This window comes from Phycodurus eques, chromosome 15 (genome assembly GCF_024500275.1).
Source record: "Phycodurus eques isolate BA_2022a chromosome 15, UOR_Pequ_1.1, whole genome shotgun sequence".
In the NCBI taxonomy this organism is placed as follows: domain Eukaryota; kingdom Metazoa; phylum Chordata; class Actinopteri; order Syngnathiformes; family Syngnathidae; genus Phycodurus; species Phycodurus eques.
The window spans coordinates 12,733,484-12,755,699 of NC_084539.1; the positions used below are offsets into that span (position 1 = coordinate 12,733,484).

At 39.0% G+C, this 22,216-nt stretch overlaps 1 protein-coding gene across 3 annotated transcripts in view; it reads left to right on the forward strand.

Annotated features, from left to right (window-relative positions):
- Positions 1-22,216, forward strand: part of igsf9a (immunoglobulin superfamily, member 9a) — a 57,898-nt gene that overhangs the window by 21,000 nt on the left and 14,682 nt on the right. For all 3 annotated transcript variants that reach the window (XM_061698676.1, XM_061698677.1, XM_061698678.1), the window contains exons 4-9: positions 8,019-8,165; positions 9,965-10,113; positions 10,589-10,700; positions 14,056-14,197; positions 18,276-18,421; positions 19,191-19,333. In XM_061698676.1, coding sequence (XP_061554660.1) covers positions 8,019-8,165; positions 9,965-10,113; positions 10,589-10,700; positions 14,056-14,197; positions 18,276-18,421; positions 19,191-19,333 — 839 coding nt within the window. The remainder of the gene's footprint in view (positions 1-8,018; positions 8,166-9,964; positions 10,114-10,588; positions 10,701-14,055; positions 14,198-18,275; positions 18,422-19,190; positions 19,334-22,216) is intronic.

Sequence of the window (22,216 nt, forward strand, 5' to 3'; positions counted from 1 at the left end):
GGAAAACGATTATCAATGCACTGAGAATACCTTTGTGTTGCTCTGGTTATCCTTTATATTCACCAGCAATGAATGGACAAAAGAAGAGCATGACTGGGCGTTGCAGATATGCCTTTTGTCAGAGTAGTTCTCTCCTGAATTGAAATTCTACCTTGCACCTTTTTGGTTTCTTGCAGGAGAGTCATGGAAAGGTTTTAGTTAAAGTGAAATTGGTAACAAAGACCAAACTGCCCCCCCTCACCCCCTATAGCAGATATTGAGGAGACAGTTAAGTAATTTATCTTGTCATATAGTAAGCAATCTCTGTGATTTTTTTCACTATTTAAAACCCTTCCCTTGTTTGTTATTATCTGGTCTGTGGCATGCTTTTGCCAAAATACCCGAAGATCAAGAATTATATACATATTTTTACATGATAAAATAGGCTAGTTTTGGGGGGTGGATCTTCCATCAATCCATCCATCCATTTTCTGAGCCGCTTATCCAAGGGTCGCGGGAGTGCAGCTATCTTCGGGCAGGAGGCGGGGTACACCCTGAACTGATTCCCAGCCAATCGCAGGGCACACATAAACAAACAAACATTCGCACTCACATTCACACCTACGGGCAATTTTAGAGTCTTCAATTAACCTACCACGCATGTTTTTGGGATGTGGGAGGAAACCGGAGTTCCCGGAGAAAACCCACGCAGGCACGGGGAGAACATGCAAACACCACACAGGCAGGGCCGGTTGAACCCCGGTCCTCAAAACTGTGAGGCAGACGCTCTAACCAGTTGGGCAACCTTGCCGCCTGGGGTGGGGGGAGTGCATTGCACCAGCACTGGAGGGTGGCATGCCTCAGGTGGTAGAACGGTCGTTTCCCTCTGCATGTGTCCCTGAAATTGCTGTCCACCCTGTCATTATAAAGGCTGAAACAATGGCTTGTTGCAGAGTAAATATTTGCAGAGTAACTATTTACACGTTTTGTAATTTTCATCATGTTACAGTATATGTGTAGTTGGATGTTGTCAAGCTTAACATCTCCACTCTGTCATGGTGAAATAGCAATTGACATAAAATCTTTCAGAATTTTTAAATATATTTGTTAAAGAGTACATACTCAGCTTGTTAACTGAATCATTTTGCTAGGTGAAGGTCTTCATGTGCTATTTAAATGCTAACATTATCCAAAAATGTCCACCTTGTCATTGTCCACCATGTCAGCAAGCTTACATATTTTGCTGTTTTCATGGACATTGGCTGCTTACAGTTAGTTTTTTATTTTTTTTAAAGCGCGAGCTTAAACAATTTGCATTTCTGACAGCATATCATCTACAATGTTTGTATTTAATACAGTGAATATTGAAGGCTAATGGAAAATCCTAACTTTTTGTGGGGTGAATTGGAAAAGTCTCTAAGGCAACTTTGATATTGACTCTCTCCTACATTACGACATGGCCCATTCACTGCCATGATGCATTTGAAGAGCTGAGGAGATGTTACAAATAATAACACTGGGCTACAAAATTTCTTGTTTTGTAAGTTGTCTATGTTTTTTCAACACATTTTGGACAATTTTGCATCGCTGAATCCGAAAATGACATCTTGTTCAGGTCAGGCTTTTATGTTGTTCACAGTTTATTAATCAAATGTTACAAACTTCACTTACGGTACATTGAATAGTAGACATTGATAAAAAGTAAATACCTGTCAATTGAATGTTATGTCATCATTGTTCATAATTCAGGGTATAACCTCCATGTATTTGACCCTGTAACGCAAAAATACCTTTGCATGTAAAGAAAAACTGGCCATCCTTTGAAAAGTTGACCTGATTGAGCAAAACCAATGTGATATTTTTAAATTTCTTGTTGACCAGAGTAATGTAACATAGCTAAATTACATAGAAATTATTCAAGTACTACTTTATTAAATTCATATTTATTCACGTAATGGAAAACATGAACTGGAAGTCAAATTCTATATTCAAATTCATCTTTTATTTTCACTGCCTTCCGAACAGACTTTCTAGTAATCAATTGTTGCTCTAGTGGCATTTTTTGTTACATTCAATGGGGTGCAAAAAAACCCCCCAAAAAACAAAAAAAAAAACAATTGAATGATTAATCGACGTGATACTAGGCCTTATATTTGGAATCTGTCATAGAGTTGGAACTTCATAAGGGTCTTTGTGGTTTTCCCTGAGATTGTTGCTTTATTGCGTTAGTTTTGCTCAACTTCTTCTTTTCCTTTCGGTTTGTCCCTTTAGGGGTTGCCACAGTGCGTCATCCTTTTCCATGTAAGCCTATCTCCTGCATCCTCCTCTCGAACACCAACTGCCCTCATGTCTTCCCTCACGACATCCATCAACCTTCTCTTTGGTCTTCCTCTAGCTCTCTTGCCTGGCAGCTCCATCCTAATCATCCTTCTACCAATATACTCACTATCACTCCTCTGGACGTGTCCAAACCATCGAAGTCTGCTCTCTCTATTACTTTGTCTCCAAAACATCGAACCTTGGCTGTCCCTCTGATGAGCTCATTTCTAATTTTATCCAACTTGGTCACTCCTAGAGCGAACCTCAACATCTTCATTTCCGCCACCTCCAGCTCTGCTTCCTGTTGTCTCTTGCCACTGTCTCTAATCCGTACATCATGGCTGGCCTCACCACTATTTTATAAACTTTGCCCTTCATCCTAGCACAGACTCTTCTGTCACATAACACACCTGATACTTTTCCTCAACACATATGGTAATAATGTTATCCATCTTAGTGACTTGAGTATAGTCACTCTGTCTGTCAACAGCTTTGAGGAAATGAAGAGAAAGCGTTCGGTGGCACATTTAAATGTCATATTGAGATTCCCCTGAGGGAATGTAGGAATGCATCAAAATGACATGCTTTTAACAACGATGGTGGAGTATTGTAAAGGATGTTTTAAATGGAATATACTCCTCCATCTTCCTAATGGTCTTTGTGGTTTTCCCTGAGATTGTTGCTTTATTGCGTTACTTTTGCTCAACACATATGGTAATAATGTTTTCCATCTTAGTGGCGTTAGTATAGTCACCATGTCTGTTAACAGTTTTGAGGAAATGCAGAGAAAGCGTTCGGTGGCACATTTAAATGTCATATTGAGATTCCCCCGAGGGAATGTAGGAATGAATCAAAATGACATGCTTTTAACAACGATGGTGTAGTATTGTAAAGGCTGTTTTAAATGGAATAAACTCCTCAAGTAAAAAAATAAAAATAAATACTGTATTCAGAATTATCTGTATTTCAAGTTACATTAGCATGACTTTTAATGAAAACAAAATAAACTCATAGGTAATCGCCACACCAAGTAGAGAGCAACCATCAGGACATTTTTGTGTTTGTTTGTCAAAGTATCAGCTCCTTTCTCATCCGAGTGCATGAGATGCCGCTCCTTTGCTTTACCTGACCAGGAACTATGACACGGCCATTTACATAGCAATAAAGTCACCATGAACTTTGACTGATGAATTGCTGTTTGTGGGAGTGGAGCTGAATTTAAGTCCAGCCAAGGCCCATAAAGGACAGTCACTCTTTTGTGGCGCTCTCTGAGGATGATCCATCAATGTGCTCTGAGGTCACGTTTTATAACAATGAATGTTACAGTGTCAGATAAAGCTGGGAAACATGCTGTTATTCAGGACCCCCTAAATTTCTCTAACCTTTGTTTTGTAATTTACTTTGCAATGTTTGTCCACAGCTGCACTAGCCGTAAATCATCCAGTAAAGAAAAAAAAAACAGTAAACCTATCTCCCTCTGCTCCTGTGAGAAACAAAAATGACTCCTGTAGCCATACAAAAGGTTTGAAAGGGGTGCTTTGTAATCTGCAGTTTCACACAGCTACTTGGCTGTGGAAGTAACAGGGTGCATCATGGGAAACTAGATCTTTAAAGAACAACAGGTGTGGATTTCACCTGCTCAGGTCATGTACTCAGGTGTCGTGATGGTTTGGCTTCAGGACCCACATTTCAACTGTTGTTTCCTTGTTGTCAGCCTCTCTTGTTTTTCTGTCACCTACTAATAAATAAAAGGGCAGTTTATAACAGCGGATTATTGTCCATTATTAATCTTTGTGTTAGGTATTGTGTAAACTTGCCACTGTGTAAGAATCAATGGATTTGTACCTCATTGCCCACAAAATCCCAAAAGATTTTTTAATAGATATGTTTTAATAGAGCTGTTAAAAAAACAGGATTAGTGTCAACTGTGTGAACAGGACCGAGTCCCTCCGCACCCATACTCCATGAAAAATAAATACAGCTGTTTCTCTGTGCTTTTAGTGCGCTCTTCTTGCTTAAATCCCATCGCAATCAACAAGAACAGACTGTGTACAGATGTTAACATTTTGTGCACAGCGAACATGGCTAATATGCTTCCACTCTGACATGGACACACGTGAATGTATGCGCTGGGATTACTCATGTTTGTTTCAGCCCTCATTGGATCTTTTGGTCGATCGGTTGATTCAAATGCCAAATGATCATGTTTTGACAGGCAACAAGCAGACTTAGACTTCCTTTGTGTCTAACCAAACCCTGTCCATGTGTATCAATAATTCAGACTTTAGATGAAATCTAAATGCTACTTTACAAGTATAACAAGAATATCACTCTGTTTCGCAGACCTCTGCCAAAGCCGAACAATTGTAAAAATGTCTACCTTATTTTGCTTGATTGAAATATCATGAGTTGCATGGAGTTGTTGAGCATTCTTTGATCAGTAAAATAAATGGTCAATTGATCTGTTAATTGTAATTTTCTTAGGTACGAATTTAACACTTGAATAGTTCTGTTTTAGGGTAACCTGACCAAGTATTCAAGAAAGAAACCTTCGGTTAGAAAGGGTTTGGGAAATAAATGCTTTAGGCAGTATGGGGGTTCGTGTGTGCCTGCAAGAATTCACCTGATGGAAGACATTGTTTTGAAACAGTCAGCTAATTTAATGGATCCGATGAGCAGAAGGGGGATGTACAGACAAGGGGATGTTAGATGGAGGAGGATGCATGAATTTGCTTCAGTGCGGTTTGAGAGGGCTGGGCTGAAATACATTTTATTTTTTTTTGTTCAAGACTTTAAATGTTCTTTATTGTCATAAAATGAGGAGAAAAGTGTCAGTTTATTACATTTTCAGGAAATATTTGGATGTCAATTGGCTTTGGTTGTTCTGTCCCAGAACGAAATTACTAACTTCGTTATTTCAGACTATGGAAGCTTAATTTTACTTTTTAGCAGGCAAAACCCAAGAAATGTGTTATTGGATTGGAAACAATCTCAATGTGTTAGTCAAAAACATGGTAGATACTGTATAAGTAGTATGAACTTTAATTTTGAGGAAACAAGCATAACCTACAGATATCACTTTAATATAGTGGGCACATTAGAATAACAACTATTGCAAGGGGTTTGGCAGCAGGTCTTTAAATACATTATGGAATTCAATGTAAAGCAGATATACAGTACATTTGCTTATTCTACACATTGTTTAAATGGCCATAGTAGTGCTAGCAGCTGGTCCATCAATACACAGTATATACCAATGAAGTAGGGTCACGATGGCAATGACAGAGATGCTATATAATCTCCACAATATTGCCAAAAGTATTCGCTCCCCGGTCTGACTCACATATGAATTGAAGTGATATCCCATTCTTAATCCATAGGGTCCTGTCCAAAATATTTTAGTGTTCTGAAGCATTCAGAGTTCCTTTCACTGGAGCCCAGGGGCTTATATTTTGGTCATTTCCAACTTTGTGGTAACAGTTTAGAGATGGCTTCTTCGTGTTCCAGCATGTCTGTGCATCAGTGCACAAATCAAGGTATTCCGGTTTCCTCCCACATCCCAAAAACATGCGTGGTACGTTGATTGAAGACTCTAAATTGCCCGTATGTGTGAATGTGAAAACTCTAAATTGCCTGTAGGTGTGAGTGGGAATGTTTGTTTGTTTATACTGTATGTGCCCTGTGATTGGCTGGCGACCAGTTCGCGGTACACCCCGCCTCTCGCCCGAAGATACAGTAGCTGGGATAGGCTCCAGCACGCCCGTGACCCTAGTGAGGATAAGCCGTACAGAAACTAGATGGATGGATGGATAGTTGATTCCACAGTCCAAACTGTCCCTGTCACGAACCTTTTATTTACTGTACAGGAAGTAACATTTTAACATCATTCATTGTAATGCAATTGTCAGTATAGCCAGAAGTTAATGTTAGTCAGTTTAGTTTGTTTTTACGGTGTGCTATACAGTCTAGAATTATAGTCCATTCTATAGTTGTTCGTATATATACTGTGTTTCTGTGTTAACCGACAGTACTAATAATCATGCATTTTTCAAATGGTGGCATTACTGTAGGTTAGTTATGTTCTGAGGGCAACACCACACTACTTTCTTTCCCTTTTATCCGACAACTCCCAGTCGGATTTGTTGCCTCAGCCCAACCTTTCCGCTGTGGTGTCATGGTGACCTATTTATCACACGGAGTAGTTAACATGAAGATTGTCAACTGCCATGTGTCGAAGGTTGGATTTTGAAATCCTGTCTGTGATGAAAGTGTATTTTACCCGTCCCTTCTATTCCCTGTGGATTTAGTTCCCTTTGGCAACATGGAAAAGTAAATAGGGTGTGTTATCGCTAAACACATACCTAACTTTAACTTCCTGCTTTTCTCCGTCTGTCAGGACCAAATCTTTGTGCACAGTCCCTAGAACTTTGAACCTTGTGTTATTTACCACACACTGATATGTTAGTGACCTCCACACAGCTTTGTGCTTGATTTTTTTAGAGATGGTTTAGAGAGGTCAGTGTTCGTTATGTATTGTTTATATGGACAGTTTCACCTAGCGCACTGCCCTGTCACATCAGACAGAGTTAGAAATAAATGAGTACACCTTGACGCTTTGAACTAACCTGCCAAGGGAGCCATTACCTGGCAACCGTCAGATCAGATATCTGAGTGTGCATGCGCATGTGTTTGCTCGGGCTTTTCACGTGCGTGTGTGTATTTGTTTATTTTTAGCCTTGTCACGTGTCTTGTGGCGCAGTACTGTAACTATCTGACGGCCAAGAAAGTTTTTTTTCAATCTTGTCGGTAAAAAAACACGTCGTCGGTGTGGGACTATTTTGCGGCGTCTCAGACAAACAACACGTAAGTTATTTGCAGTCTGTGCACAACTGAAGTACGTCGTGGGGAACGTCATCTAAATGCTTCAACACAACAAATTTGATCGGGCACCTGAAGAATGTACACAAGGAGGAACATGCCGCGTTCAAGCAACGCAGCGTGGGCGGGTGGGGAGGCAATGAAGGAAAAGCCAAACGGACGCAAACTCTGGACAACACCTGTCCATATAGCCGGGACAGTGAGAAAGTTAGAGTAAGCATGTCATTAACAGTATTTATTAAAGTAATTTAATTGCAAAATAAAGTAATTTAATTACAGTAAGTTAGTAACCATTATTTCTGTCATGTTGTAATGTTGATTTGCCCTAAATGTATGTCAGTGGCCAATCCTTGAATGCCCCCTAGAGGTCATTGATGTTTTCACTTTTGTCTAAAATGCTAGAGAATAATTTTGAGCTGGGATGGGCTCCAGCACGCCCGTGACCCTAGTGAGGATAAGCGGTACAGAACATGGATGGATGGATGGATACAGTACTCAGTATACATTACACAAGCATATACAATAAAAGAACAAGTCATACAGTACACAAGTATATGCAATAAAAGAACAAGTCATACAGTACACAAGTATATTCAATAAATGAACAAGTCATTTAAATGGACACATTACTTCATCTTTTGATCGAATCGGTGATTGGTTATTGTTTTTTTAAACTTGCTGATCGGTGATCGGCCCCAAAAATCCTGATCGTGTAAAGCCTAAACAAAATAGTGTTTCACCACAAACAAACATTACACTGATGGTTTGACAAATCTTAGCAACATCAATTTTGCATGCTGTCGCCTGCTTTCTGCTATTTACTTGCACTCGTGTCTCTGCAGGGAGGGTGTCTCTGGTGGACATCACCACTCTGAAACTGGAGCGCCTGCAGCTGAATGACCAGGGCCCGTATGAGTGTCGGATCCTTTCATTAGATAAACCCACAGAGGAGCTTCGAAACGGCACCTGGATTATGCTTTCTGTAATTGGTGAGGATGTCTTTTTGAATTTTTTTTTTGAATTTTTTTTATTTTTTACAACTGGCTACAAATAGCAGTCGTCACTCAAATTATATCATTAGTTGGGGATTTAATTTTTTTTAATTATTACTAAGTCTGAAATGTCATCCAAGCTTTCATGAAGATCTTGTGGCTTTAGACAGATTAGTTTATTTTCAGAAACATATGGCGCAGCAATACAGCTCATCAACGCCTTTTTTTCCCTGGATACTAAACATTTGGTTTTTAAATGCAGAGATTTATATAAGACGGACATTTTCGATGTGATTAGAGACTTTTACAGGTAAACAGCCCAAAAAAAGCTCTCTTCTCTTTTCTTGCGCAAAGTTACACTAATTGTCGCTGGTGAACAACGTTCTAGCGATAATTTTCTTTAAAGTGGACTGATGTTTTTGTTTTTTATGAAACTCCTTATAAATATGTAAACCAAATAAGTTAAAATGGGGGAAAGCTATAGCGTCTTGTTCGGGAAATAAAAACAAATGTGTTATATTTAGAAAAATTAAATATACATTTACCCCTTTGCACTGTTCTTTATCCTTATTTGAGGTTGCTTTATACACAAATGCGCTACACAGTTCCACAGATGTGAAGTTTGTGAGAGACAGGTAAGAGATGAGAGTGATGACATGCCCTCTAGGTATGCCCTTCACATCCTATTGTTTGCACTTCACGACAAGTATGATTGTCATTGCCCTGACAGAATGCAAGAGAGCTCTGGAAGGAGACAATGGTGAAAAGAATAATGTCATGTGCAACTAAACTGTCTAATAGGGGCCTGGAGAGCTCTTGGGTGCAGATAATAGCAAACTGTAAAGAAATGAGAAAATGGTCGAGAAGAATTAAATTTTTAAGGATAAATCACATGTACTTTTCAAATTGTATCAGCTGCAAACTGACACAAACTCTCACACACACACACACACACGCACACACATCCGGAAAAAGGAATGTGAAAAGTGTAAAGCTGGAGAGATACCAAGGTCTGAAGGATGGCTTTTATTTTATTTTTGTTATTGTTATTTTTGTTTATTGGGACAGCTCTGGCTCAGTAGATAGAGCAGGTTGTCCAGTGACCGAAGGATAGCTGGTTCGAATTCCGGCTCCAACTGTCTGCATCTGAAAGTGTCCTTGGGCAAGACATCCATCCATCCATCCATTTTCTGGACCGCTTCTCCTCACTAAGGTCGCGGGCGTGCTGGAGCCTATCCCAGCTATCATCGGGCATGAGGCGGGGTACACCCTGGACTGGTTGCCAGCCAATCGCAGGGCACATAAAAACAAACAACCATTCACACTCACATACACACCTACGAGCAATTTAGAGTTGTCAATTAACCTACCATGCATGTTTTTGGGATGTGGGAGGAAACCGGAGTGCCCGGAGAACACCCACGCATGCACAGGGAGAACATGCAAACTCCACACAGACGAGGCCGGATTTGAACCCCGGTCCTCAGAACTGTGAGGCAGACGCTCTAACCAGTCGGCCGCCGTCCTTGGGCAAGACACTGAATCCTAATTTGCTCCCAGTGGACCTGGCAACGCCTTGCATGACAGCAGTTGCCCATTGGTGTATGAATGTGTGTGTGAATGGGTACATGTAAGGCTTTGTAAAGCTCTTTGGGCACTGTGATAGTGTAGATAAAGCACTGTATAAGTGCAGTCCATTCACCATATTGTGAATTTATTGTATTTATACATGCAAAAAACATGATTTATATATTTTTTTAATATAATCTTAAAATTGCTAATGTTTTGTTCTCTAGCGGCCCCAATCTTCACTCAAACCCCGCCTCCTGTCCTGGAGGGTGTGGTTGGAGCTCACCTCTCTCTTGTCTGTGCTGCCATCGGCAATCCTCTTCCAACCATCACCTGGCTGAAGGATGGTAGTGTGATTCAAATAGGGAATAATCGGGTATGTGTGGACAGATTAGATTATAAAAAGAACATATTCATATTGGTCCTTAAAAGGGCTGCAATAAATAAATAAATGTAGTTATCTTAAATTATCAAGCATATTGTTTAACGTTATTGGTGCTTGGGAGATTTGATTAAAATATTTGACTTTATTTTATTTTTTTACCAATTTACACGTATTAGTAAGTATCATCGAATCATTGCAAAATGATTGTGGCAGCTGATGATAGCTACAAAAAACATTTACAATGCTCTTTGTTATTATTTGTTTCCTATTTTAGCCACACATCCTTGATTAATATCTTTTCTTGTTTAAAACTGTCAAACCTCCTGCTAGTATATGAGGATTTTCTCTTACACGTAGTTTATGTTTCCAGTTTAAGTACAGTATTGTGCATGCAAACCATTCACTCATTCTCTTGAACGGGCTGGTATGATATTCCTCGATGTGTCTGTCATATCATGTGTATCAGGAGGAAGCGTTATCTCTGACAGCAGTGAGCGTGCAGTCAGCAGGACAGTATACCTGTCAAGCTTCCAACTCTGAAGGAAACGCGACTCTCGAGACAAAAGTAAAGATAAAAGGTCAGTAACAGCCTGTCTATCAGTCTGTCTGTCTGTCGCCTGTCTGTCTGTCTGTCTGTCTGTCTTATGTTTTCGCGCCAGTCCCTTTGGGATGTCTCATGTCTGTTCTGGAGTTGCTGTGAGTCAATGCAATTTTAAGTTTCCCTCTCTTGCATCATCATAGAGGAGCAAAGGCCTCTCAAGCTGAACAATATTTAATATATAATATTTAAATTGGATATTTGACTTCTGAAGCTGTCAATGGCAGTGAATGTGTTAGTAGCACCCTGCATTGATATAATAAAATTAGACAAGCTGTCATCAGTGACTTGGTGTCATTACTTTATCTTTAAAAAAAAATAAAAATGTTAAAATGGCCATGCTGAGAATAAGAGCAAAAATTTACCACATTTAACAAGTAGCAATGTAAATCTTCTTTTCCTTTCGGCTTGTCCCGTTAGGGGTCGCTACAGCATGTCATCCTTTTCCATGTAAGCCTATCTCCTGCATCTTTCTCATCTAACACCATCACTACATCCATCAACCTTGTCTTTGGTGTTCCTCTTGGTCTCTTGCCTGGCAGCTCCATCCTCATCATCCTTCTACCAATATACTCACTATCGCTCCTCTGGATGTGTCCAAACCATCGAAGTCTGCTCTATTACTTTGTCTCCAAAACATCTAACCTTAGTTGTCCCTCTGATGAGCTCATTTCTAATCCTATCCAACCTAGTCACTCCTAGAGAGAACCTCATCTTCATTTCCGCCACCTCCAGCTCAGCTTCCTGTTGTCCCTTCAGTGCCACTGTCTCTAATCCGTACGTCATGGCTGGCCTCACCACTGTTTTATAACCTTTGCCCTTCATCCTAGCAGAGACCCTTCTGTCACAGAACACACCTGATACCTTCCTCCACCTGATCCAACCTGCTTGGACCCGTTTCTTCACTTCCTTACCACACTTACCATTCCTCTGGACTGTTGACTCCAAGTATTTAATGCCCTCCACCCTTGCTATCTATTCTCGCTGTAGCCTCACTCTTCCCCCTCCACCCCTCTCATTCATGCACATATATTCTGTTTTCCTTCAGCTAATCTTCATTCCTCTCCCTTCCAGTGCATGCCTCCACATTTCTTACTGGTCCTCCACCTGCTCCCTGCTTTCACTGGAGATCACAATGTCATGATTGACACTGTGATTGACCATGATGTACCTGGCCTAGTCAGCTGGCATAAACTCAACATTCACTCTGAACAGGATAGGTGGAAGAAAATGGATGGATGGAAAACATATTTTTCTGGCAAGACGAAATACCAAATTAATAGCTTATTGAATTGTTTAGCATTTATACGCTGTCTTCTATAGGTGGTCAGGCTGAGTCACTGCAGCCTCCATTCTCCATCTGCTACTTGCTACCATGTCCAGAAAATTAGCTGTGAACATTGGAAGGCCCATTTGGCTCATCAAGTGCTGTGGTGGCTCTGTGCTTCTGTGCTGCATCCTGTTGCAGCCCCTCAAGATGCTTTGCTAAATCCTGACTTGCCGCCAAACGGTTCATGTAAAGTTTCATATTTGCAATAACACAGTACCTTAGAGGAGATTTTCACCAGCAAATTTTACAGTGTATTGGATATTGATGAAAACACAGTGTACAACCCTTTAAAATGGATTACGCCAGCACTCCACTACATAAAATGTTTTGAAAAGTCAAACTTCCTCGAATAATTCTTTATCATCCTTTGAGAGGAAATGTTCAAATGGGATTTTATGGGTATTAGTGAGGGGCCTGCAAGCATACAGGGTGGGACAACATTCAAATACTATGATGTATTGTAACTGTGTTACAGTATATTGTACAACCCCAAAAGTTAATGATTATTTGCTAAACACAATAAAGTTTACCAGTTTGAACATTAAACATTTTGTCTTTGTAGTGTATCTAATTAAATATAGGTTGAACATGATTTAAAAATCATTGTATTCTGTTTTTATTTATGTTTAACACAACGTCCCAACTTCATTGGCATTGGGGTTGTAAATTACAGTAAATTAACTCTTTGATATTCTTTTATTGAGCTCGAGATTATATATTGGGATGCACCTGTGTGTGAATACTGGGAATCTCTTGTGGGATATTCAATTAATTCCACAAAATGATTTATTATTACTATGATTATTTATATTAATACTCAACATGCTTATTCATACAAGACGAGACTATTGGATATTGTACTGTTTTCTGGAGGTGCAACAATTAATTGATTAATCGACAACTAATTGATTATCAAATTAAAAATAACTATATTAATCACTGATTCATCATTTAGAAGCATTGTTTAACTTAAAATTTTCCAAATCAGAATTTCAGACTGTCAACAGTAAAGATGATCAGTTTGCTGTAGGCCTTTATGAAAGCAAAGTGATTATCTTTGTTTAATGAAAATAAGACATTTGCAAACATCTGCTTTTACTTTGGAAAACAATGATCGATGTTACGGACCAAAAACAGTAACTGAATCATCATTAATTTATGTTTGTGCATTTTCTGAACTGTCAATTTGAAATATTGTCCTTTTTTAATAAAGGGGTGGAAATATTTGTTTTAATCCGATTCATCAGAAAAAATAATCGACAGATTAACGATGATTAAAATTATCGTTAGTTGCAGTCCTACTGTTTTCTGTGTTGACAATTCTCGTTTTATTTTGCTTGTTGTGTTACCTATACATTTCCCTTTGCATTTACGTTTGGAACATTATATAATACCTGATCTAATCTTTACATTTATGTTGTCTATCCTAGAAATCATATTACACTAATATAATTATTCCACTCCCTTTATCTGGTTTAAACAGTGCCATCACTCAATGGATTCACAGCCACTCTATTTTCATGGTATCTGGGGATTGCTATGCTTTCTTGTGATGTATTAAGTACTTTAGTCTTTAATTTATTAATTTCATTTATATTTGGCAACATTGTGAGTGCAAATGGTCGTTTGTTTATATGTGCCGTGCGATGGGCTGGCGACCAGTCAGGGTGTAACCCCGCCTCTCGCCCGAAGATAGCTGGGATAGGCTCCAGCACGCCCGGGACCCTAGTGAGGATAAGCGGTATGGAAAATGGGTGGAAGGATGGCTATTTGGCAACATTGCTCAGCATTCATATGACATTTTCAAGGGTATAATTCGGAGCTTTAATTCTAGCTTCATAATATTTTTTTATGCTGATAAATCCTGATTTATCAGTACAATATGAATAGCCACAAAATGGATGCTATGCATGACTCGGTGTGGAAAAAAATAACCAATACAAACTGTGACAAATTTCTTAAGTGAATATATGGTACAGCATGTGGTGTTTTTGTCTTTTTCCAGGTCCCCCTGTCATCATTGTGTCTCCCAAAAGCACCTCTCTCAATGTATCCCAGAATGCACTTCTTCACTGCCAAGCTGTGGCTGACCCCTCAAACATGACATATGTGTGGCTGAAAGGAGGAGAAAATGTCTACCACGTAGAGTAAGTACTATTTCATTCTTGATTGTGAAGGTTCACGTTTTACTCTTTTTTTGTTTGTAGTATTAAAAACTATATACCTTTGCGACAATAGAAAAGAGCAGAAATAAAAATACTTCACAATAATGTTGCAGAACAAAGTAAGGCCCTTTGGGAAATACATTGTATATTCTATGGATCATATATTCCTCTTAACTCAAGTGTGTGTGATTGTGCGTTAGCGTGTGTGGGGGGTGTGTGTGTATGTGTGTCAACAGACACTTGAGTTTTTGTGTTCCATTGTGTATGTGACAGCTTGTTGTGGATAAGTGCACGCTCTACTAATGACGATGACAAGTAGGCACTCCCACCAAAGGCTCTCATACAACACAAAATACAAAAAAATAAATGTTTGGCTCATGTCACATCAAAAACGGAAAATGAAATTGGCTTGAAATTACAGAGGACCAAATTTCATGTTGGGCAGCTTTTTAAAATACCCCAAATAAGTGCCACGAAAAAGATCCTTGGGTTGTGCATGATTACCACCACATCACCCACCCAACACGTATTACAAAGTGATGGTTAGGAGAGAGTCTGTAGTGCAGATGTTGTTGTTGTTGTTTTTTTTTGCATTACTTTAGTAAAGGACCGAGTAAATTGTATATAATTCTGCATGTGGGAATTGAATGCACACCCTTATAGTTATTTCTCTAAATGTGTTTGGTACAATGATATGGTAACAATGCTAGATGATAATATTTATACAGTGGTGCTTTGAGATAGCAATTTAATTTGTTCTACGAACAAGCAGGCAACTCAAAACACTTATATCTCACATAAATAAATCATTTCCATCTTCACCCCCAAAAAGATGAAATAATATCATAAATAATAATAAATAAATGTTTTTTACAAGAAAAATATCACTCTAACATTGTCTTTTATAAAATAAAATTAAAAAATACAGTAATGACATACTTAAATAAAATGTAAAGAATAAACTATTTTTCCCCACATTTCTTGCTTCAATTCAATGGGCATTGTGTTGCTCCTTCTGGTGTGTTTGTATTGGCCACTTGGGGGCAGTATAATCCAGACAGAGACACACATGAATAACTGTTTCACAACTATGGAGTTTTTCATGGTTTGTTAGCATTAAGCTGGCACACGTTCCTTAGAATACGTTATGTGGTTGTTTTAAATACACGTGTCATTTTCTTTGTTTTATGTTTAGTTTGACAGTAACCTTCAACTGGTAGCTGCATTAAACATTATTTTATTTTTTTAAGAATTCTTCACTATCTGCCAAAGTGAGTTGGGTTGAGTTAAATGTCACCATACACACTCCTTTTTTTTTTTGGTTCAATGATGGCTTTTATCGAGAAACAATTGTTGGTCTGGTCACTCGTATCTCAAGGCACCGCTGTATAATCTTCTATTGTTGATAAGTCTGTTAATTTCCCTTTCAAATGATGCCCCATATGTAGAGAACATGGATCTGTGGGATGAGCAGCACAACTGAGTGTGACAGTTGTAGTGCTGCCTGATGAACACCTGAACCTAAACATGTGGAAGAACATTATTTTCAGTGAGGAGTTAAGATTCCAGCAACAGAAGTTGGGTTGTAGCGGCGCACTGAAGAGAAGACACGAGAACGCTATGTGGGAAAACAACACTTGCCTTAATTGAATCATATCTAAATGCAGAGAGGTAAATCCTTACTTCCTTTTACTGAGACTTCAATCATCCAGTTCACCAAAGAATAAAAAACAAGAGTAAAGAATGAGAGCAGATTGATCAGTTTAGCACATATATGTCAAACTCAGGCCCGGGGGCCAAATTTGGCCCATGATGTAATTATATTTGGCCCGCAAGACCATATCAAATTTGGATTAGAGCTGGCCCGCCAGTATATAGCACATGCGCCACTAAAATTACAAATCCCAGAAGGCTTTGCTCGTGTGTTGGCCCATCAGTCTAGACCGGCGAGCGCCCCTTCCCTTTCTGTTGCAGTCGTTAGCAACTATGCTACCAGTCCCCTCGAGCCAATGTACACTTCCCCTTCCCAAAAATGGACAAACGAAAGATGGAAAACGGTTAACTTCCAAGACAGGTGGGAGGCAGATTGTCTGTTCACTAAAGTAAGAGACAGACCTTTTTGTCGTGTGCGGAGTAACATTGCTGTAACAAAGAATATAATGTCATTGAATTTTTTTTTTTTAATGCCCTTTATCAACTCATAGGCAGCGACTGTTAATAGTTTGAAGTTTGGACTTTTATTGAAGGACATTCTTATTTTTTTGGGTTGTTTTGTTGTTGCCCTTTGAAAAAAGATGTGCATAAAAAAGAAAGGTAGTTGGAGATAGATAAATAGAAGATGGAGAGACAGAAGAATTCATGTTATATATATAAATACAAAACAACAAACAAATACCACTGATGTCTTTTATTGAAAATTTTATTTCTCATGTTTATAATATTAAATTTTGTTTATTCCAGATTGAGTGTTGAAGCAAAATTTTATATGAGTTTGTTGTCATATGATAAACTTCAACATTTCTGCAGAGAAGGGAAACATGCACATCGCAGTGATTTTTCATTAAATATTGAGTTTGGCCCGTGACGTTGTCCCAATTTTTAATTTTGGCCCACCGTGAATTTGAGTTTGACACCACTGGTTTAGCACATAGGCGGTGACGATTTGTCACATATCATATCACCTCAGTGCAACGAACATAATCAGGTGTGCTGCTCTTCCCACAAATGCATGTTCCTCCTTAGGAATAGAGCATCATTTAAAAGTGAAATAAACAGGCTTTACATTTTTTTGGACCAGAAATATTGATACAACTGAGCAATAATCTACCAGACAACACACACACACACACACACACACACACACACACACACACACACACACACACACACACACACACACGCACACACACACACATTTCTGCATTTATTGTATGTTTTTGTTTCTAATTTGTGATACATTTTATACAATAAGTGGTGATGATGTTGTTTATGTTGAATGCAATTTTCTTTTATTTAAACTCAACTTTGGTGCAGTTTTGAAAGGTTACTCTGAATGGTAGATTGCAAAAATATACCACCTTTAGTGTATTAGCAAAGGTGTCAGCTTAATCATCTGCTCCAGTAAAGCTGCAGTATTCTTTTTTGTTGTTGTTGTTGTGCACCTGACAATATTTATATGATCATACTGGAAAAACTGGAATAAAAACTTGAAAAGGAGTGAGTTATCAATTCTTGCTTTGCATCCAGTTTTGAAGTTAATATCCTGCTGATATTTTTTTTATTTAATCATTAATATTCACTCAATTGATGCCTTGTAAACTTGCAGTCTAAAGAAATGCATAGATTTATTTGTAACAGTGTTTTACTCAATTGACAAGAACCTATTTTGTATCACAAACTCTTTCTGTTCATTTGGAAATATGTGGCCGCATAGCTATGTAAAAGTTCCAATTTTCTTTCATCACATTATTCTGTTTTGCTGTGCTGGAGCGGTCTGTGCACAGGGAGTTTATCAGAGATTATATTGTGGAAACAGATGTCTGCATCTAGATACCATTTTGATGTGAGTTCCGAGACTGACTCATGCATTCATTTTGTAGTGAAATGAGGCTAAAAAGCTGCTTACAGCCACTGAGCCGGCAGTAAATTTCTTGTGTGTTCATAGCGAGGAGTAACCACTTCACATTAGTCATTTGATTCATTGCTTGTATGAAAAAAAGGGTAAGCTAACGGTACCATTCCATCATGAGTTAATATCCATATCAAAGCAAGACAGGTAGGACATTAAATCATTAAATGAGTCAGTTTGTTGTGTATGGAACTATTGCCTTATGCAGGCTGCACTAGAACAAAGCATTCAAACTTCAGTTCATTTTCCTTAACGCCCATGTGCACATTGGGGAGAAGTGTGCAATAAGAAAAACAAAAACAACTAGGAAAAACACCTCCCACAATGTTAAAGTGCCTTGGCGAGCACACAAAAGCTGCATTGTTTCTCATTGTGATTCTGAAGCCGCAATAGCTTGTTCTATGCAAATTGAAATGTGTTTTTCCTTTGAAGGTCGCTAAAGTTACGCGTGAAGATCATGGTTGATGGAACTCTCCTCATTTCAAGTCTCATCCCAGAGGATTCTGGGAACTACACCTGTACACCGACTAATGGCCTGCTGACACCACCCACTGCTTCTGCCATCCTCACAGTGATGCGTAAGTCTTTGTGTATGGTTTGTACCTGTGGCTTATACAACATGAAAATATTTGTTTTTTAATACCTAGTATTGTTGAATGATTGACTCTCCTCCCAAAAAGATACCCCTCAAATACTTTTACTCATCTGCGTGATCACTATCCAAAATTGTACACCAGGGTAGTTTGCTGTTAGTTAAATACAGTGGTACCTCGACTTACAAGTGACCTGAGACTTTGGTTTGACTTGCAAGCAAAAATTTGAGATATGATTATTCATTCATTCATATCATTAACATACTCACAGTGGTGTGACGAAAATTGGCTGGTATGCACGTCATGAATCCGTGATTTTGCATCTACACTGAAGCGTCCACGCTGTGCTTGTGCACAGAGTGAGAACATTTGGATGCATTTATTAGTGAATGAGGTTGATTGTTTTTTTTTTTTTTCTCCAAACATGCCTTGTTAAGGCTTTGTCTTTTTTCATAATGTAAAAAAAAAAAGCCAAAGGAAAGGAAAAAAACATGCATATTTAACTGCATAGTTATTCCTTTCCGAGATGCTGTTGAACTAAATATCTTATTTTCATCGAGGCCTGTTGAAACCTCCCGTGGGATGTTACTATAGCACTTGTAAAATTTGAGTATCACTAAACAATCTGTTCTACAAATTAATCAGAAGTCACAATGCAGTCTCACCAGCATGTGTGACTTCCTGTGTGGATGAAATAGTCTGCTGTGGTTATTTAAAAAACCTGAAAGCCATTTAAATGCTTTTCCTTTCTCAGATCCAGCCCAGGCTCTTCAAATGCCTCGGGAAACCTATCTTCCCACAGGCATGGATGGCATGGTTAACTGCTCCTCAGTAGCTCAGCCTCCTCTGCTCCGTGTTGATTGGACTAAGAATGGCGAGCCACTTGACCTGTCCTTGGTAAGAAAGAACAGATTTAGCCATGAAAACTCTGTTTTCACAGGGTTTCTGACCCTTATTGAGTAATTGAATGTATGCTCCTGTCATAACTAAGTTTTTAAATTTGATTTCACATTCTGTGGAAGCATCAGCCGTGCGTATTCCAAACTAATTTCCAATACTAAATTTGAAAATTCTGAAATATGTGTTGTAGATATTGCTCTTTAACCATGAAACTTGCCAATACATTTTATATTGTTGGAAAGCCTGTTTATTTTTCTTTTAAATGATGGCCAACTGTAACGATACTAATCGTATCAGCTTCGACTGGACCCAAAAGCAGACTGAAGCGGAGGGAGTAGGTTTAGAAGGGTTTATTGAGGGTTGGCTCAGGGTAAGGATATCCAAGGCGAGACGGTGACCCGTCAGGACATGGAGCGAACAGGAACCGGGGACGTGAGCAGGTGGGGTAGCTTGGGAGGGTATGGGAGGAGCACTGGAGACAAAGAAGAACACAATCGAGTGAGGACAGATGCGGGTCGTCGGATAGTTACTTGTATACAGCAAAAACCTGGAGGTATGAGAGTCGGCCGGTGTTCCGCAGTCAAATGTCAATACTCAGGTGACAGCTTCCCGGAACTGACAGGCTTATATGCAGGCAGTGATGAATGCTGATTGAAGACACGTGCGCGTTTGATTTCAAATAGGTAAATTGGTTTGTTCTGCTCATAAATAATTTGCAAAATAGAGTGAATAATCAATAATACTTTTATATGGTGGTGGTACACTTATGGAATCATTTTTAAATGTATGTTAATCATATGGTTGTGTTAATGGTCAAAATTAAGTGGTTTTCTCAGGGGAAGAGGATTAGGAGCCCTCACTGTAAGACCTGGCTGCTGGCCCCTGTAGTCGAACAAATGATCAAACATAAGTAAAGCCCTTGTTTTTTGGTTTTGTTTTTTCATTTTAATTGACCTGTTTTGCCTTCTCCTGCTTGTTGCAGACAAACTTCTTATTCACAGTAACATATTTTGCAAATATCATATCTCGAGTCCCTTTCAATCTAAACTATGGTATGCCATGGTCATGCTGTACCTCAAAAGAAATGGTGCAACCAAAATCATGTGCAACTTTTTCAGTTGGTTGCACCAGTTGTACTACTGCAAAAGTTAGTGTAGAGCCCTGGTAAGCACAATGAAGTTTAAAGTAATGGGACAGCACACCCGGAAAGCTGCTCTTGGACTGTCAAGCACCAATTGTCACGGTGCACTGAAATGACCTGGATACAAGCAAATGCAGAGTTGAAAGGCGTTTTGTCATAGGTCATATGGCATGATGATTTGTGACTGCAAAGCCGGTTAGACCGAAATGTTGAAGGAGCGCATTAGTGTCGAGCTGTTGCTTTCATAAAAAATGTAAAAACAATTACAACTACTGTGCTAAATAGACGACTGACCTCCACCACACCTACTGTATTCTCAACACCGGTTATCCTGTTCAGGGTCACGGTGCTGGACCCTATCCCGGCTGACTTCGGGCGAAAGGCGTTCTACACTGGTCAACTGTCAGTCCCAGGCACATTTAGACATGGACAACCAATCACACTCACATTCATACTGTCACTGAGTGGGAGTTGAACTCATGCCGCCTGCATGATGTTTACATAGATGTCACGTCTAAAACGGCTGTTCTGAGTAAATGTTGTGGCACATGTAAACACCAGACTGGAATAGATCATGTCCCATGTAAACAGTTTACCTGAGCTCTTCAATCGGAATGATTTAAATCAGAATGAAAAAAAGGTCTGCATGTAATCCAGCAACTCAGAAGCTCCAAATCTGCATTGCTGAGTAGACGATATGCCTCGATAATTTTTTTGGCATTTAAAAAATATTTTCACACGCGGAGAAGTTCTCCGCATCTCCTCTCATTTTGCCTGTGCTACGCTGGTACCGCTTTGCATGCTTGTTTGCACCTGCCTTTCAGATGCACTAAAGACACAATATCAGCCACAGCAATGCATCTCAGGTTTGATAAATCAAATTGTGGGTGCTAAATTAAACTATATGTATATGCTCCATTATCCAAATTCGCAAAATGAACTGCGCAGCAATTTAGTGCGTTTGACAGATGCAATCCTGGTTAAAAGATCAGTTTCCACATCTGTTTGGGTGCCCTATCAAGTTTGGAGATGTTTTTGCATGCACATACCTTTTGTAAATCAGGCCCAGCGTTTGTACAAAAAGACATGTCAATGGACAAGACATGCCACAGGAAATGTGATATATTTCCTGCAGCGAGGAACAAAGGCATGGGGTGCCACACTGTTGCCAATTATCTCACTTCTAACACTGCTGTCACAAGCGCTCATAATCACAGTAACACACTGTCAAAGACTCATTCTGATGGGTATACAGTAATAGCACACTGACGTCAATACAAACTTAACAAAAGTCAACTACACAGTTAAAGGGTAATTGAAGCCCTTGTATTTAATGTGCCGGTAAGTGCCTTTAAAAAAATAGTTAGGAATGAAGCTCTTCATAAATTAGGTTTTTGTCCAGAGCCACAAAGCCATTAGCTAATTTGACAACAAAACTGATGAACTAATTCAAATGACAGTATTAAGCCATCATAACAATGTAAAGCTAATGTTAAGGGATTTAATACACTCTACCAATGTAGTTGTGGAGATTAAATCTATTACCCAACTGGGAGTGTAAATTGTATTTACACTATTTTTTTTAATCTATGACTGCACAACTTCTAGAAGATGTGGTTAGCCAAGTAATCTTAATTCTTTCAATGTGTTCCCCTAAAGAAAACATCAATTGAAACATTTACTTGTCAAGTGCTTGTGGATTGATAGCACTACAGTTACTGAAAAGCTGGCCACTGCTG